Source organism: Sceloporus undulatus, chromosome 5, assembly GCF_019175285.1.
Source record: "Sceloporus undulatus isolate JIND9_A2432 ecotype Alabama chromosome 5, SceUnd_v1.1, whole genome shotgun sequence".
NCBI lineage: Eukaryota > Metazoa > Chordata > Lepidosauria > Squamata > Phrynosomatidae > Sceloporus > Sceloporus undulatus.
In genome coordinates, this window is record NC_056526.1 from 160,709,527 (window position 1) to 160,728,575 (window position 19,049).

The 19,049-nt window shown below is 37.9% G+C and overlaps 1 protein-coding gene and 1 pseudogene across 2 annotated transcripts in view; one reads left to right on the top strand and one right to left on the bottom strand.

Moving 5' to 3' along the window:
• Window positions 1-1,637: 1,637 nt before the first annotated feature.
• On the top strand, window positions 1,638-1,811 carry LOC121932344 (annotated as a pseudogene).
• Window positions 1,812-6,757: 4,946 nt separating this feature from the next.
• The window catches only part of USP53 (ubiquitin specific peptidase 53), a 42,593-nt gene continuing 30,301 nt past the window's right edge, over window positions 6,758-19,049 (bottom strand). For both annotated transcript variants that reach the window (XM_042469055.1, XM_042469054.1), the window contains exons 11-16: window positions 18,832-18,981; window positions 17,683-17,829; window positions 16,732-17,458; window positions 15,745-15,821; window positions 13,868-13,964; window positions 6,758-10,119 (exon numbers count right to left, since the gene is read on the bottom strand). In XM_042469055.1, the coding sequence (XP_042324989.1) occupies window positions 9,126-10,119; window positions 13,868-13,964; window positions 15,745-15,821; window positions 16,732-17,458; window positions 17,683-17,829; window positions 18,832-18,981 (2,192 nt within the window). In that variant the 3' untranslated portion in view covers window positions 6,758-9,125. The remainder of the gene's footprint in view (window positions 10,120-13,867; window positions 13,965-15,744; window positions 15,822-16,731; window positions 17,459-17,682; window positions 17,830-18,831; window positions 18,982-19,049) is intronic.

The following is a 19,049-nucleotide window of genomic DNA, read 5'->3' on the forward strand; positions in this document are numbered from 1 at the left end:
CCTGGTGTTACACACACACACACACACACACACACACACACGTGTTGTTCCTATTTTTAAAATAAATAATGTAAAAAAACAAACACCTTGCTCTGTGTAGTGTAATGGTTGTAGTATTGAAGTGTATACATACTGGAGAAATAGCAGTTTGATACAACAGCCATGACTATCTCCTACAGGATCCTGGGATTTAGAGTTTGGTGAGGCACCAGAGCTTTCTGACAGAACAAGCAGAATGTGTCACCACTCACCAAACTACAGATTCCACAATTATGTAGGATAGAGTCATGACAGTTAAAGTAGCATTAAACTGATTTATTCCTGCAATATGGAAAAGCTGCTAGAGTGGGATCTGGCAGATCCTTGTTCTGTATTCTCCGAATACCCCAATCTGGCATGGATAATCTCAATCTTCTGCCTTTTCACTTTCTCAAATGATTTTAAAATGTACCCGTTTCCTCCTCTTCCTCCCTTTGTGATCACTTTACTTCGGTGGCTGGAGACTTGAATTCAGAGTGCAGAAATGTTTGCACTCTGTAAACCAGGGAGGAGGCAGAAGCTCGTCCTTCTCAGTGGGGTCAGGCAAAAGTAAACTGCTGCAGCCTCTCCTTGTTTGGGGGTTGTCATTAATAACTTAGCCATCTTGACCACTCTGATGTTGCCAGGCTGCATATATCCTGCTTTTCCTTTGGGAGATGTTGAAGTGTGTGCTTTCTGAAACACTTTGGGTGATCTGTGGCCAGCTTCTTTTGTCCTAGAGGACAAAACTGTTGTGAGGACAAACTGGAAAGGAGGAGAATCGTGTATGTTGGCTTGAGGTTGTTGGAGGAAAGGTGGAATGCAAAGGTAATGGATAGATAGAATGAAATTCAGAGTGATTTATTATGGCTAAACTGGAAGTCGTAAAAGAAAGCAGAAGCTCTCTAGAAGTCTCCATCACATTGGAGGCCTAAAGGTGCCAGGAAAGGAGTCTTTTTAAGGGATGCATGGTAAGGTGGAAGTGTGGGAAGAGACTAAAAGTGGGATTGTGTGCACATCTACTCAGGAGTAAGCGCCACTAAATCTATTGAGGTTTCTAGGTAAGGGGATCTAGAAATGCACTCATTAGAAAAGACAATGATGTTGTGCTGTGTTGATGTTCCAAATCAGAGGAGAGTGGCTGAGAAGTGGAAGGCTGCTGCTACTGAGTCCTGGCTTCCTCCCATGGTCCAGAGCCATGAAAGGGAGCAGCGTGAAGACAGGCATGACCAGGTTACAGTGCAAGTACCAGCCTTTCCCCCAGTTTGCTTTGGCTCAGAAGGCCAGCCAGGGGAGTGGAGGGGGTGACTTGTATCTTCAAAAGAAATACTAGTAACAGCACCCCTCCCTGGTGTTCGCTTCCATGCCTGTTTGGCCTGGCCAGGAAGTGATGCCACCCACAGGAAAGCCGTGAGGACACAGTAACTACACACCCAGCTCCAAATCAGGAAAGAGAGCAGCTGAAAAGTGGTAGCAGAGGGAGGTATGGGTTAGAAAAGGAGATGGATGACAACACAGCAGGATGTTTTTTGCAGCAATGTAACTATCTTAGAAGGCAGACTTGTAGAATGAAGGTGGAGGCAGCTACATACTCCTGGATAATAAAATTCATGAAAGAAAAACCTTCTCAGCCTTTTGGCTAAGATCAAGTGTAGTATCACTCATAATTAAAAAAATGTTTTCATTGATGTATTTGTATGGTGCTTATTATGCTAGAACACGGGTTCACAACTTGTGCTCCGAGAGGCCCTTAGGGCTGTGTATGCACTTCCCAGCTGCTCTGTGGCTGCCCCAGGAAAATGAAAGAAATAAAAATGGAATGAAATTAAAGAATAAGAATATATTCTTATATATGCTCCTAAATGCCATAACTTGTAAGACATAGGGGAGGCCTCTTAAGGGCTCCATGAGTCAAAAGGGTTGGGAATCCTTGTAGAGAATAATACAGATCTTGATTACGGGGCTATATAAAACAGGTACAGGTAATTCCCTGTTGACAAGGTTGTCGTGTCCAACCATAGGGGGTTGTGCTCATCTCCATTACTAAGCTGAAGAGCCAGCGTTGTCAGAGACTAGTCTGATCGTGTGGCCAGGATTACTGCACAGAACACTGTTTACCTCCCCACTGAAGTGGTACCTATTTATCTACTTGTATTTGCATGCTTCCAAACTGATAGGTTGGCAGAAGCTGGGACTAGCGATGGGAGCTCACCCCATCATGCAGCACCTGAGCCTTGAACTGCCAGCCTGCCGATTTTGCAATCAACTGAGTCAGCATCTTAATCACTTGAGCCACCACATCCCTTTGGGCCATATAGAGACTAATAATTAAAGCAAACTTAAAACAAATCACCAGATTTCAATGGAAATCTTCCTGGCAGCTGTTATTTCTGAGATTGTTTGCTTCTGACTGGAAAAACTGGACGTACTCTATTGCATGGGATGTCCTGTCTTTTTTGGTTCATAAAATTAAGCTAAACTCCAGAGGAAAATTTAAGTAGAAGAAAAAGGAACCCATAGTACATAACCAGCTTAATGGAATTTTCTGCATGTGCTAGTGAAAAAGTGGGCACATTTGTCTAACTACAAATGAATTTAACTTCCATTTTCTTTTTCTGCCAGGGCAACCAGAGTCAATTCCAGAAAGCCTTTCGTTGTTACTCCTTGAGCAGCACTTCTCTTCAAGACAGGAACTGTGTTATACTCCAGGAAGTGTTACCTGTTTTGGAACTGATGGCACACTTGTTTGAGACTGCTAGATATGGTGTTTCATTGGATGGACTTGGAGCAGATTCCATTTGATATCTATTTTTCACCTGCAAGTTCAAGTTATGCCTGATGTTAAAGATTACTAAAGTGGTTAAAAGTTTTCAACTATGTTGAAGTGCTGGTAATTGACTACTAACCTCACTCTTTAATAAAGAGTAATTTAAAATAATCAGAAACAGTATTTTTGTGATGTTATTCAGAACATCTGAAGAAATCTGGTTTGCAGGTTGATCTCCAAGCAAAAGGGATCTACAGGATGTATAAAATGCTCAATTATAAGGGCCAAGGTAGATATATGGTAGCTTTGTCCTTGTCCATGCTTCTAAAAGTGTGTGATTTTTGTAAGAATATGAGATCAATCCAAACTTTCAGAAACAATATTACTTCAAAAATGAACAGTAAATACTGAACTAAGGAAGGTGCTTACACTTGGTCTCCAGAGCCTATTTGCACATGTACTGCTGCAGCTAGACCATAGAGGAAATGGGCATTTAAAAGCATAACAACTTCGTGCTTAAGAGTTAAGATGGCTATAAAGTACTAAAGCATAAGACCCTATGTAGTTCTTCTAATACTTTGCGGTAAACATTGTCTTTACAAGTACCTTAATTCTTTGTTTGCCCAATTTTTTTCATTGGATGTGACAGTTTAACAGTTGCTTTAACTATACATTCTGGTGTAAATGAAACTATTCCCATGTTACCTTTATAGCCTTTTGAGACCAACTGGACCAAAGGTATCCATTAGCTTGAATGGATGAATCAGGTCTCTCTGTCCTAGCTAAACACTGTAATCACTATAATACAAGGACCCAATCACTCCAGGTGAGGTACTCCATCTTACATGAAAACAGAATAGATTGGTATGAAGTTTGTGTTTTATGAGGTGCAGTACTGGTAAATTAGAATCATAGCTGTTTATGTGAGAAGAACCTTTCAAATTCTAACAAGCAAAAATTCTGTAGTAACTACTGGCCCAGAAAGACAGTTTCCCCACATTCAAAATGGGGGATGATGTTGCTATTCTTTCCCCTCCTGTGAAGTTTCCATATTTAACATAATCCGTATGTCTAGTATGGGGATATTTTCAACACTGACAACAATTTAATGTGCTGAAACCTAGTACTGAGAATTTCTCTTTATATTCTTGAAATGCTTTTTTCCATAAGTTTTCCACTTTCTATTGTTTAAGTTGTCTGACCCTCAATTCCTCAGCTACCACCACCCTTTATGGACCAGGAGAGCTGTAGTCTTAACAGCTAGAAAGCCACCATTTCCCCCAGCCCATTATATTTTAATATATAATGATGATCCAGCCCCTTTATAATATTGTTACCTTTCCCCAGCCCATCAAAGAGGGAGGGGGCATCATCTCTTTGGCTTGGACTGATGGAGTCCAATATGTAGAGAGCGACATATTCCCCCACTTTAGGGTATTCACCTCTTCCCCCCTCCTTTTGTAATTGGTTAATGTCACTATGTAGTGCTGTTACAGAGAAATGATGAATTGAACTGTATCTAGAATTCTACCTATAAAACTAGTTGCAGTTATTTGAATTTGAGTCTTGATTAACTATTCACATTTAGTTGGAACTTAATTCACCCTCCAAGTGTTTAAAAAGAGAATTCTATACATCAGAATTCCTGGTGTTTAACTACATACAACATCATTGCCAGTGTTAGTTGTATATCAAAGTATTTGAAAGAGACCAGGTAGGGCAAGACAGCTATACAAACTTACCTAAGAGTACGGTAGGTTCTGTTCAACAAATTAGTATTTAATCCTAAATTTAACATGTCTACACAAAAGGTTTTATAGGAAAAAGAACGTACAATTCATTTAATAAGCTCTCAGACAAACATAAATAAGTTCCATTAGATAAAAACTACCTGCATAATTTATAGATGCAATAGAAAATGCCACAGAACAACATGTCAGTAAGGAATCTTGTTTCATACTAGATAGTTTGGTCATTGTGTTATTTCATGGTAAAGGCTCATGCTCCTAAACTAAGGAGTAGCTTTACTGTTTGGATATAAAATTAAACACACACCAATTGAGCTGCTCATGCTTGCTTGAAAGAACAAACCTAGCAGCAGTGAAACAGACCTTATTTGGAAATATGTACATGTAAGCTAAGTACTGTATAGGCTAACTTCATTTATCTGACAAGTTGAAACAAGCAGAAAAATGCACCTTTGGATCAAAACTTTCTAAAGACAAATGAAAATATTGTTTACAAGACATGTTAAATGCATTTAGCATTACAAAAGTCATACAAATCTATAATCTTAAGGGAACAATTATAAAAATAGGCACCCTGGAAAAAAAATTCTGCACATCTGCTAGCAAATATTCATCTACTTAGAGTGCAACGGTCTGTTATAAAACTGACCATAATGAAACAAGCATTGTTTTGATAGCCACAAATCTGTACAAAAGGTTGTCAAAAGACTGAAATAAACATATAATGTACAAGAAGAATATATACTATTGAATATCTTTCTAATAAGCATAATCGATTTACTAATTGTGCTTCTTAGCACTTTAAAACACATTTACAGTTAAATGTTTCTCATTTATACAGAAATTTAACATTAGCTATGCACATTTTTAAAATGTAATAATGCTCTTACAACAGATCATTCACATTTGTTAATGTTTATATCAATACTGCAAATTCAAATACGTAATTTCTAGTAAGAGCTTTCAATTGTATATTTACAGATTCCAGTATCTTACAATTCCATTTTTACACATGAAGGCCTTAAACTATTAACACATTACCTGTGTAAAAGTAATGAAATGAGATTTTTAAAATTTCATTTTAAAAATTAGTATAAACAATAAGTTTGCATAGCTGCTTTTACATGAACCTTCTGGCCTATATTGAAGACAGGAGTTTTAGTTTCACTTGTAGTCATACTAATATTACCTAGCTATACAGTACTTTAAACAAAACACCTTCTGCAAAAATATTACTGTTAGGGACAAAGGTAGGAAACAACATCTAAAGCAACTGATGCACATGGATTTGGTCTGCTGCAAAATGGTAACAAATCACAGACTGCATTTACAGTAAAGATACTGTCAAAATAAAAATCAGTGTGCAGCAGCTGGGGGTGTTGGACTGTGCTCCTACACAGGGGACCTTGGAAGGCCAAACACTCTTACATTCTTGGGGGGCTGAAAATGATCCCCATGCACCTCTGGAGAGTATTTTCAGTCTCCAGGCCGTTTTAGATGAGTAGGGGCTTTTATCTAACTAAAAAGCTTGGCTCCTAGGGTTGTGGGGGATCATTTTTTTAGGAAAAAAGGGTCTCAGAAGGAAACTTAGTGACTGCTTTTTTCCACACCCTCAATGTGGGTCTCTTTCTGTGTGTATACTCACATGCACACACATAGATTGCTCAGATGATACATGGTTCCTACAAGGCTATACGGATTATAATTTGAAGGGTTAGAAAAATCCCACATTCGGCCGAATAGGAAATTTCACAATTTTCATTCTACTTTTTCCTACGACAAGGGAGCAAGCAAACCCAAGACTACTCCCCCCCCCCCAACTGCATTACAGATAGAATCATGGAGATAAGTAACATTTTCAGTTGACCAAAAGTAGAAGTAGAAATTCGCATTCTGTACTTAATACAAGTCCAGTGCAAGCATATGATAAAGTGTTTTAAATCACATCAGCTATCATGATGCTTAAAGCAAAAAGGCATGTATATTTTCTCAGAGCCATGATCTTTGTAATCTTTGTATCGACCTGATGAATTTCATAGAGTTTTCTTAGGCAAGGAATACTCAGAGGTGGATCTGCCAGTTCCTTCCTCTGAAATATAACCTACAGAACTGTATTTATTGGTGGTCTCCCATCCAACTACTAACCAGAGCTGGCCCTGCTTAGCTTCCAAGATCAAGTTGGATCTGGTGCCTTTAGGACAGTGGTCTCTAAAGTGCCCTTTAAGAGATTTTGGACTTCAGCTCCCAGAAGCTTCAGCCATGTTGACCAACAGTCTGGGATTCTGGGAGCTGAAGTCCAAATCCCTTAAAGAGCACAGTTTGGGGTCCACTACTTTGGGATATTTAAATGCTTACCCAAATTATGAAAGTATTGTGCCATATACGTAGTTTATTTTAATCCTACAGCAACTAAATAGGAATTCCATGTAAACCTAAAAGAAATTAGTAGTTTGAATTAAGACATTAAGAACACCAAAAAGCACTTTCCATTCATGCAGAGAAGCATATGCTGCTTCACTCAGCAACACTGATACAAAAATATATCTATACAATTTATGATATGAAAATCTTTCTTGCAGCACAAGGATAGCCTCCAACAATCTTACTACATACAACTGCTTTGCAGTAGTTAAAGAATGCTGTATAGAATACCTGTTATTGCTTTTAAAAACTCCTGTTGCCATTTTATATATTAAAATAAGATCTATATCATTCATTAAGGCATCATTTCACACAATTAAAAAACTACTAGACAGTCATGTGTTAAAGAAATCCCAGACCACAGAAATAATTGACTCAACATTTTCAGATAAATTACTATTTTGAGTAATATAAAATATATGTCCATAATATTTTTTTCTGATTATATGTACCATTCTGTGCATAATTCTGATCCTTCAGTACATCACACCAGTATTTAAAGGACTCCAGGTTAGGCGTAAAATAAAATTCTAAAGTGAGTCTACAAACTTCCATCTTACAATTTTAAGAAGGCAAACCAGTAGTACTACTACTATGACTTTTGATTAAAGATTACCCGAAAGTAAGGGAAGGTCAAAACAACACTTCCATTAAATGCACTTTACTTTTTATGTTCTTGCAAGGGATTCTAAAAAAGGATTCCTAGATAGAACTGGTGCTTGAAATTACCTTATGCAATAATTTCTTTTTATTCTCTTGACTGCTCAGAACACCTTAGCAAGAGCTGCTCACTCCCTAGGGAAGACCATCTCATATTACTAAGGTAGGGGTAGGCAACTTCAGGAAACCTAGACACCAGACCCATTATGGGTCACACCAGCTAGCATCTCCTGGCAAAACCAGAAGTGATTAGTCACTTCTGATTTTTTTTAATGGGGTTGTATGATAAAGGTGGGGGAAGACCTTGTATTTTTGAGGATACTTGGGCCATTTGGATACCTCTGGAGACACAATTCTTTTTCCACCACTCAGTTTGGGAGCTACATGATTCCCACTACTGGTGTAGACAATGTGTGACACAATGGCCTGTGGATTCCCCCCCCCCCCTTGGTGCCCTAGAAGTGACTAGCTAGCTAACTAGTGACATCACATAGCTATGAAAGCCTTGATAACAGACTTGGCAGAGACAGATGCAGCATGCAATCCATACATAGCCATCTTTCCCTGAACTAGTATATTTGTTCATATATACAAAGGATAGAATGATACATGCCATGGTGAGGTAGTACAGTTCACATGAGAGTATACCTTTTAAGGTGAGTGTGTGAAAATGCCTCCATAGGAAAAATCACATCTCATAAAAATTCTGATAATTCAGAAATAATACCCCATGAAGAGCTTTACACAAGGGACAATTTTCATGTAGGGGCTAAAACTCCCAAGTGAAATCTGAGGTAGTGTAAGCTCCTAGTGGAACTGTACTACTTTGTTATTGCATGTATCCTTTGGCTGTCAATTTGCTCATTTAAAAATAAAGATATTCCCTATATCATTTCAACCAAATTTAGGCAAGTTAACAGAATTAATGGGATGTATTTCCCTTCCACTGCTTCAAACTTGTGGATGATTATTCAATATTAGATTTATCTAGATTGCTCAAATTCACTGAACAATTATGCCTAAACATTTCCTAATGTGCAAACAAAACGACAACTGAAGATGAACAAATATATGATTTCTAAGATGTAATCTAAAGAAAGTGCCTTACAATATAGCTTAATAACTAATCAACTGTGAGATCAGAGCCAACTGTTATGAATTTGTATCAATCTTATTTTAAGTTGATTTAAACAAGTCATGCCATGAAGGAGCAGCAATAATTGGTTGCAAAAGGCAAGCTATTCCTATTTCTCAAATGAAATACAAGTAGATGGTATTTCTTGCATCAATTCTGGTTGAGTTTTCATTAGCTTATAATGGGCACAAATCTTGTTGAAGTAAAAAAAAAAAGACAAATATATTAGTACAGGACCAAAATACCATGCATCTTTCTTGATCACACATGCATGTGCTAAGCACAGTTCAACAGCTGTAATTTCTAAGTTAGGTGAGATACAGAAACCTAAACATCCCATCATGTACCAAGTATTTGTATTAATTCATTACTAATTTTACCTATTGCAATACACATTTCCAATGTTAGGTTTATGTCTTTGCTCAGTTGTGGGATAATCTGATTCACATGTATGGTATGAAGGGTTCAGATGCAGAGAATTTGGTGGTAATGTTTCTTTGTTCAATACACCACTATCTGCAAAATACAGCTTGGGTCTCTGGTGGTATTTTATCCTGTATGTATCAGTCATACAATTATCAACTGAAAAGTACGTCGTAAGAGATACAATATCATTTGCATTTGCATCGAGTGAGCTAGCATGGGATCCCATAAGACAAGCCCCCTTATTTGTAGGATTACCAGAAACAGCCCACAAATCATTTCCTGATAAACTTGATGGAAAATCTGTCTTCAAGGACCCATTGTCCTGAAATGATGTTTTAAGTCTTTCTTCATCTGCAAATGGATTTGCTTCAGTTGTAGCTTTTAAAGTAACATTTGCAATATGCCTTTCAATATTTGAAGGATTTGTGCACAGTATTTCTGTTAGTTTTGGATCTACAGTGGATTCTTGTTCTGATCCATGCAAATTAGTCACACTATATTTCTTTGGTGGCAGAGGAGGAGGAAGATTTTGGTAAATTGCTTCAGGAGTATCATCAGTCTTGCTTCCATACAAAGGAATTTTACGCTCAACTGATAAAGATGATTCAGGATAGGAAGGTTTGGATATATTCTGTTGTAAAAAAAATGCAAGTGCTGGCTTGGATCTCATTGTCTGTGTGTGAGATAACTGCAACTGGGCAGAGAGAGATTCCCTATTTAGAATCCTGTCAGGCATTGTTGTGTTCTCACCATTGTAAGAACTTGAACTCTCAGTACTGTGCACTGGTATGATTGTTTCATCAAGTATATTGTCCTTAGGCCATCGTGCAGAGCTTTGCTCACTTAATGCACTGTTGTTCTTCATTTCTCTGTCAGTGTGGTCTTTTAAAGTGCTCTGTAGCGTTAAAGGAAAAAACTTCTTATTGCAATCAGGTACATCAAACCTAGAACATAAAAGATTAAAGTGACAGTTAAAACTACAGAACAACCCAACAGACATTTCATATTATTTCCGTTATTCTAGCTGAGCTGTGAAGAGGTACACTAAGACGGTCGGGAAAAAGTGGCTTGAAGCTAACTTTTCCAAAGCCGCATTGAAACCCCACCAACCACACCGCCTGCTCCAAAGGTGGCTGGAGTGCACATGTCATGACTATACGACGAGGCTTTTTAACTGTTTCCTCCATCATCATGTGCACCTTTGCAGGAACAAACCAAGGAGCAAGCACCAAAGAGCTACTGCTGTTATTTTCCTGCCGAGGCATTGAAAGGCAAGAAATGCCGCCACAGCAAAAAGAGTAGAAGAGGTCAGTGCTTTTAGGTTCTCCCAGAATGGACTAAGCTCTCGCCTTTTGCCACTCTACTCAGAGAAGAGGTATGGTTCCGTTTTTGATAAAAGTTAAGGTACAGAGTTTACGATGACCTGTGGATAAGCTGACCAAACTTTTTGGGGTAAATTTTTTGACTACCACTTCTAGACTTATACATGTGTACATACAGTATTTATATTTTAAAATTATTTCTTTTGCTTATGCATCACCATCAATCATTTCATTTAAAACCTTATACATCATGTTAAGTTATTGAAACACAATTGTAACCACAGAAATAAAGATATACATGTTCATCCTCCTTCCTCAGATGCTCTTCTTAACAATATTGAATTGCCCTCTGAAACACTGACAATTCCATATATTTTTTCCTACATGCCATCTACATAATATTTGAATGCAGGGCTGCTCATAGCAAGGTCTCTGATTATTTTACAACATGGACACGGTGAAAGAAAAGAAGGTGCTATTTATGAACTTTTAGGTGAAGAACAGCACTTTGAGACCATACCCAGAAACAAGCTAAGGGCCTTTACAGACTGGGGGAAAGGGGTGGAGAGAGGCTGCCCCTTCCTTCCCCGGATTGTGGCTGCATCAATCAAACGGTGCAGCAACGATGCGCCTGGAAAAAGGAGCTGCGAAACACTGAGGCGTCATTAGCACTGTGGAACAGCACGGTAACATCTCTTGTGCACCATGCCGTTTGGTGCGCAGACAGCGCTGTAGATTGTGTGGATGCTCTGCTCTCCTGAGCCCTAAAATCGGCCCCAGGCTGGTGCAAGGCGCCAGTCTGTTCCGGGCCTAGGTCTTCAAAGATCATTAAACACTGGAGTAATATGTCAGACCTGTGAATGACAGTTAATAACTTTGACCACCAAACCAACGGTCATTTCCAGATATTTTACAAAATTGTCGTACAGTGGCCCCTTGTTATCCGCTGGGGTTTGGTTCCAAGATCCCCCGTGGATAACAAAATCTGTGAATGCTCAAGTCCCAATGAAATGTAATGACATAGCACAATGGAAAATCAAGGTTTGATATTTGAAATTTATACTTTTTTTGAACATTTTCAAACCGTGGATGCTTGAATCTGTGTATAAAAAATCTGTGTATAAGAAGGGCCGACTGTACTTGTTACAGTTCTGTAACTTGAATTTTTCCAAAACTAGCGGGTGGAAAACCAAACCAAAACCAAAATGAATGAAGCAAAACTAAATATGAAAAGCTTTACTTTTGTAACATTATTTTTTAATTAACCTGTATGGATGACAATGATTAATGAAACAGCTGAAACAACATTGCTGGCTTCCTGTTCGTTTCCGGGCAGAATTCAAACAGCTTCATTTATATACTGCTTCATATTGAACTAACAGTGTCTAAACAGTTTACAACTGTAAGCTAATTGCCTCTAACAATCTGGGTACTCATTTTAGCGACCTTGGAAGGATGCAAGCCTGAGTCAAGCTTGAAGCCCTTTTGCTGGTATTGAACTTGCAACCATATGGTTTTGAGTGGCTGCAGTACAGGCATTTAACCACTGCGCCACCAGGGCTTCAATGTATTGTAGGTCATTACCTACAAAGCCCTACACAGCTTAGGTCCAGACTAAGAGAGACCATGTCTATGAGAGACCATATCTCCCCATATGAACCTGCTCAAGCTCTAAGATCCTCAGGAGAAGGCTTTCTCTCGGTCCCGCCAACATCACAGGTTTGCCTGGTGAGGTTTTGAAAAACAGCTTTCTCAGTGGCTGCTCCCGCCCTCTAGAAAATGCCCTTCCGCAAGAAGCAAGGTTGCCCCACCTGCTTGCCTTTTGTTGGCAAGCAGAAACGGTTTTATTCAGGCAGGCTTTTAATTTGTAAATAATGGGATGGCTTTTATATGGGGTGTTTGTTATATGGGGTGGGTATTGTGGTTTTAATGTTTATGACTTTATATTGTTTTTAGCTGGTGTTTTTAATTGTTTTATTGTAGCATGTTTGTAAGAATTTTTATTTGTGAGCCACCTTGGGTCTCTTTCTGGGCGAAAGGCAAGACAAATCAAATAAATAAATACATAAAATAAGTTTTCAAACTCTGAAAAATGTTTCAACTTAGGTATCCAAAACATGGGATCGAAAATATTAATACACAGAGGTTTTTGACACATAGGTTTCATTTATCTTCAAAGTTTTTTTAAAAAAAACATTTTCAAGATATTTATTACAGTGTAACAAAGTGTGGTTTCATATCCGAACTGCTTTAGACTAAATTTGGGAAATCCAAAGTCCTTGGGAGGTCTCTCCTGCACCCCACCCTCCATTCACCCTCCAAAATCCCCTCCTCAGGGAACAGTGGGTTCAGACAGTTTAACCTACATCCTCTCCATGTAAATTGGGGTCCACCCAGCTCAGAAAACAACTGCTTGCCTACTCGGGGAATGCAATTTACACAGACAATTCTTTGTTGCCTGACCATAAAGCACAGCGGCTAGAATGCCAAATAGATATTCTACTCGGTGTGTTCCACTACTGCCCTCTGAAGAAAAGATCCCAGAGCATCTGAGCTCAGAGGGCAAACACAACAATACATACTTAACCATGGCATTTACTTATTAATCTATCTGGTATGTTCTACTGTGGGACAATTCAACACAACTGTGTCTTTCCATTCCACGAAGCACCTATTTGGCAAGTAGGAGAAGCTAGCTTATGATGGAAAGGATGGAGTGCAAGGATGGTCATTAACTGCATAGCATCTCCTACAGGTAAACTGCAGCTGCTTGGTGTGGTAGGCAGTGTGTGCATCTATCTATTCTTCTGTTGCAGGAGCATATGTCCATTTGTTAAGGGGAAAGGGAAGGGTGTATGTTCTTGTCTGGCCTGAACTGGAAGCGCTCTCTCTCTCCCCCACCCCCTCTCTGGACTTTATCACACAGGGAAAATCGAGGGATTTAAACAGTGAAAATTGACTAAAATTTGTGCAATCACAATTAACATTTTCACACACATTGCAATTAAAGAGTCATTATCCTGAGAATAAACAGGCAATAAACAGCAACAAATCATTCACAGGATTTCCCTGTGAATGATTTGTTGCTGTTTACTGCCTGTTTAATCCTGTGATAATGGCACTTTAATTGCAACGTCACGTGAAAATTTTAATCATGACTGCATGGTTTTCACATGATTTTCACTGTTTAAACCTGTGATTTTCCCCATGTGATAAAGTCCTCTGTTCTAGGAAGGATGAATATGTAAGACTTCATTCACCACCAGCACTGCTGCAGCACTGCAATACCTAAGAGGTTCACCAACTCTCCACTCAGAAAAGGTTGCCCAACACTGCTTTGGCTGTATAGATAGAGTTTTAAAATAGTTACCTTTTCAGTGGCATACTGTGCATCTGTAGATGAGATGCTGACGATGTGTTATGAGTTCTGTAGTTCACATGGGTATTAACCTGGTCTTTCTTCAAACCTACAAAACAATGTTCATATTTACCTTCAACACATAGTATTGACTTGGCTTTGCCATGGCTTTCCTCTGAGGCAGAGAGTGTGTAATTTGTTCAAAGTCACCTAGCAGCTTTCCATGGTCAAATGGGGATTGAAACACTGGTCTCCAGAGCCATAGTCCAATACTCAAACAATTACATTACACCGGCTCCCCTTTCAACATATTACAGTATTCCAAAAAAATCTCTTAAAACAGCTTTATTTATAAGGGTAAAAAGATACTCCCTCTTTCCAGGAGCCATAAATGTTGCAGGCTTTTGACATTTTAACATGTTCAGATGTCAATAAAAGTACATGGATTCTTTTTGGACACTAGAAGTCAGCCAAATTTAAGCCCTTTTAAAGTCTGCATGAGTGCAACTGGAAAGATTTAAGCACTTATTTTCAACTGATGTAGCTCACTTGTGATCATGGCTGGCCAGCACTATATTAATATAGATTTCTGAAAGTGAACATTATCTGCTCCAGGATATACAGCTCTCTGGATGCTTTCCAGAGGCAAGCTGAACATATGTTTTAGGGAACTGCTCACTAATCCTATCTATTGAACATTTTCCTGTAAAATGCATTTAGGACAAGATTTGGGATGCATGGGGAACAACTATATACACATGAACAAATAAATCTGGGACATACTTATAAAATTACAACATATGATGTAACATATGTAATATATGACTTGAGAAAATAACATCAAGGTGTCAGTGTGGATTCTAAGATTGCTGTATTTATAAATACATGTTTTGGAAGTGAAATTCTGCTATTTTGCCATCAAAGTCAAATGATACTAAAAGAAGAAACACTGAGGAACTAAAGGCAACCATGTTATACTACAAGAAACTAATGTGAAACTATTGTGAAAAGATTTTCTGTATACATTTGCATGTCACTGTACTGATGTTTTCCAAACATGCTACAGACACAACTGGTTACATTTTCTATACACATTAAAGAGTGTCATTCATTGCTATGCAATTGCATGCACTCAACAGGAGGAGGCAGCAGATGCTCATAATATGAGACTCCTATAATATGGCAAGTGTTCAATCAAAGCTGCTCACTGACACCAGAAGGTTTGTGCCTTCAAAATTCCAGCTAATTTAAAAATAGAAGTGTTATTTTTCTCTTCTGCTGACATGAAGATCCATGCATGGTTAAAACCAGAGACAGTCCAATAGGAATTTGGCTCTAGGATCTAGTCAAACTAAATATGGCAGACATCAGGCCTATAGAGCAGAGCATTCATTATTATCAGTGAAGCATTAACAGTAACAAAAATAATTTTTGCTTCTGTTAATTTTAGAATTCACTTGGAGAATTGTTTCACTATACATACACTTTAAAGTACTCCCTGAATGGATGGAGAGGCAGCTAACTTGTCCAAAATCTTGAACCATCTTTCAGAAAACAATTTAGTTTATAAATGATTGTGTCATTTTTACATGACTTTTTGCCAGATGTTAGGAAACCAGAAAGCATGCTGAAAAGTGTAATAATGATCAGAGGGAAGGGAAAAAGAAATAGAAAATGTGTTACACAGCTGCAGCAATTGTAAGTACAAAGGGGACTACATTTCATAGAATCATAGAGTTGGAAGAGAAAACAAGGGCCATCCAGTCCAACCCCTTGCCATGCAGTAACTCACAATCAAAGCATCCCCGACAGATGGCCATCCAGCCTCCACTGAAAGATTTAAAAATTAACTATCATTTAACAATCAGATAACACAGTTAAATACTTACCATCCAAAGAGTTTTTGTCCTGCTGAGAGGTAGACTGCAAGACACACCCAGAATATCTGACGGATAGATTCTGATCACTACAATATACAATGATGTGTCAAACAATTAGCTGCTGCCAAAATGGAGATTTCACTAAACTTAAGTATCAAACAACATTTCACTAAAATGCTAAATGAACAATTATGTTTATCATATTGGAGACTTCCAAATGGAAAGCTCCTGTACAAGAAGACATATGCACAATAACTCCTCTTAATTTTCCTTTCTCTCTTCCAATCCTGGAAGAGATGTTTGTTACCAATTCTGTCATGTCATTTGTCTACCTTTCAGAAAACAAGCAGCCAATGCAGAAGCACCAATATAGTGTACCTGACCAAGCAGAAGTTAAATTAGAAATGGCAAGCAAAGACACTTGCAAGGTCACTGTACCTTCACTCTGCATGAACTCTCCTTTCTCCCCCTCTCTCTCCCATACACACACACGCACACACACAAACAGAGAGAGAGAGATTATGCTCTGGATATCCTCAGATATTTGGCAGCAGTACTAATATTACAATGAAAGTATGTAAACCTTTGGAGAAGGGAAAGTTTTTTGTTTGTTTTTATTTTAAAGCTAAGAAGCAAAGTAAAATGCTGTAAATAAAAGTCAAACATTACAACATGAAAATGCAGGAGCATTATCAGTGCATATTTTCAAAAGGGAAAAAAGGCTCTGTTAATTTATACCTTTGTTATGTTGTTAAATAAAAAAATACAGGAAACTTTACTTAAGAGACATTAAATCCAGTAACTATTTTATTCAGAGTTTTGAGTACTATGAGAACTAGGGTTTTTTGACATTTTCCCCCACCAGGATGAATTTACATTGTGTCATTACGGTACCAGTACTTGTTTCCTCAGTCAAAGTTTCAAGACAAAAAATTTAAAATTTCTAACAGTATTTTATTACAATAGATATATAGTAATAAAATTTATTTTTGTTACCTGCAAGAAGCACTTTCTTTACTGGTAATGTTATCAACTGGGCTGGTTCCTTCAATGACAGGTGAATCCAGATTGGCAGATGCATTGCTGATATGATCACTGCTTTCATAGCCAGACTCAGTCCTTTGTATCTGCCAACTGTCAGTATGAACTTTTCTCTCTGTAAATCCTTTGCCTTTCTCTGCATTTTCCTTCCCTTCTGAATCAAAGGAGTTACGGTTCCCTGTCTGCTTTGTTTCATCTTCATAAATAGTCATCAAGGCTTTTTGACTTGCATTTTCTTTTGGCCAGTTGTTTGAACTCAGTTCTTTTTCATGTTTTGGTTTGCTATTTGCATTTAGTTTTGGCTTTGAACTATGCTCTTTTTTTTCAGATTCACTAAAGATGCTATCTACATTCAGTGTTTCTCGCATGGGCTTCCACCCTCTACTTCGACTTTTGCTGCTACTGACACTTCCTTTGTCTTTGGAGTCTTGGCTACTGTCTGTGTCATAACCAGTGATGCTGTCAGCCTTCATGCGACTTATCTTCTCTCCATCAGGAAAGCCATCTGTTTTATTGGATCCCAACACCTGTGCAGTGGGTCTGATTTGGTTGTGAACCTTTTCATATCTGTACGGCCCTTTCCCCTGACTACCATACACACGCTCATTGGAATTCTGTCTAAATCCATTTCCAGATGGTGGAGATCCTGGTTTAAAATGTGTGCGTACTTCTCCAGGCAGGTCTTTAACAGAAAAACAAAAACAGAGAGAGCACTTTTAAATTTGCCTTCAGAGTGTTAATAAATTCTTGCTCTTGTTTTTTAAGCAATTTATTCTTCTAGTCAGCTCATTAGAAATTCAAAGCAAACATTCAAAGAGAACATTTAAAGACAAGGGATTCTTTAATCAGGGTGTGTAGGAGAGGTTAGTCATAGGACATTTTCCTTGTCAAAACACAGTTTGTTACCTTTCTGTTTTCCTGAGTCTCTCTTTGATCCTCTGTCCACATCTTTTCTTAAAGAGGATGAGATATTTTTCATCTCAGCAACCTTCTGAGCACACTCTCTGGAAATGTCCTTTGCCTTTTCCCTGTGGTCATTATACCCTAATTTTCCTGAAACAATAGAGGTTAATATGCATTAAGGATTCACAGGCATGGCGGCAACAAACAGGCCAGCTTGCCATTAATTAGGACCATATACAATAGATCAACCCAACCAATTATAACTGATAGCAGAATAAAATGAATAAACAACATAAATATAAATAGTTCTTGAAGTATGTAAGTAAAAAAATATTCTACGGAGGAAATCCCTACTAGAGGAAGCATCACATTTCACAACAAAAAGAAAATCTGACATGAGTTGCCATTTTGTCCCCAGGAAGTTGGACTTTATTCAATGTTCGATTCTTTTGATTGCATAATACTGAATATTATATAATATGAGACATGTAAATTCATTTTGATCAAAACTAAAATTAACCTTTAAGCTGCAGGAGGCATAAACAGACTGGGAATTAGTACCCCTCCCCAAAGCAAAATGTTTTATTTTATGCCTTGTTTGGTAATTCCTCAACTGTAACAACCTTAAAAAGTTCAAATTTAGGAGGAAGGTTACAAGATCTTTTGGCACTGAAATGCAATCATCTTCAGAATAGAAATCATGATTAGACTTGGCAGCTTGCTGCTGCACTTAAATCACAGCATTTCAGAAGTGTAGTAGCAAAACATGTCTCAACCTTCCCTGCTGAAAGACAATATTATGCTAGTGTACATCAAGCTGCAGCATTTTTCATTCTTCATTCAAGTCAAGATTAGGTACAAGACTCTTCCTTTGGAAAAGGAACAGCATCTTGGTAAAAATCTATTTTTGCTTGGAGATAACCAAAGCCAGTTAGTTCAAGACGACATTTGTTTTCACTTAATGCTATATGGACACTAGTCAGTTAACAATTCAGTATAATAATGTAACAAAAATTTAATGTAATAATGTAACAGTTTAAGTATGTATTACATAATTATTCCCAGCAGATAATTTTAAAAAGTTACTAAATTATGCAACGTGTTTTGTAAATAACAGTTATAAACTAGTTCAAGTAGTTTTAAGATATATACCTGATCCTCTGACACCGCTACACTGAATATGGTTCCGATTAAAAGATGAGTTTTCTGGTTGGATTTTTTTAGTGCTTTTCTGAATAAAAGGTTCTCCAAACCCATTCTCTTTTGTATGGTCTGACTTTGGAAAACCATACTTTTCAAACCCTAGTAAGGTATATTAAACAAGGTTAGTAACCCTCAAAATTCTGTATACATTTTTAATAGAAAATTAA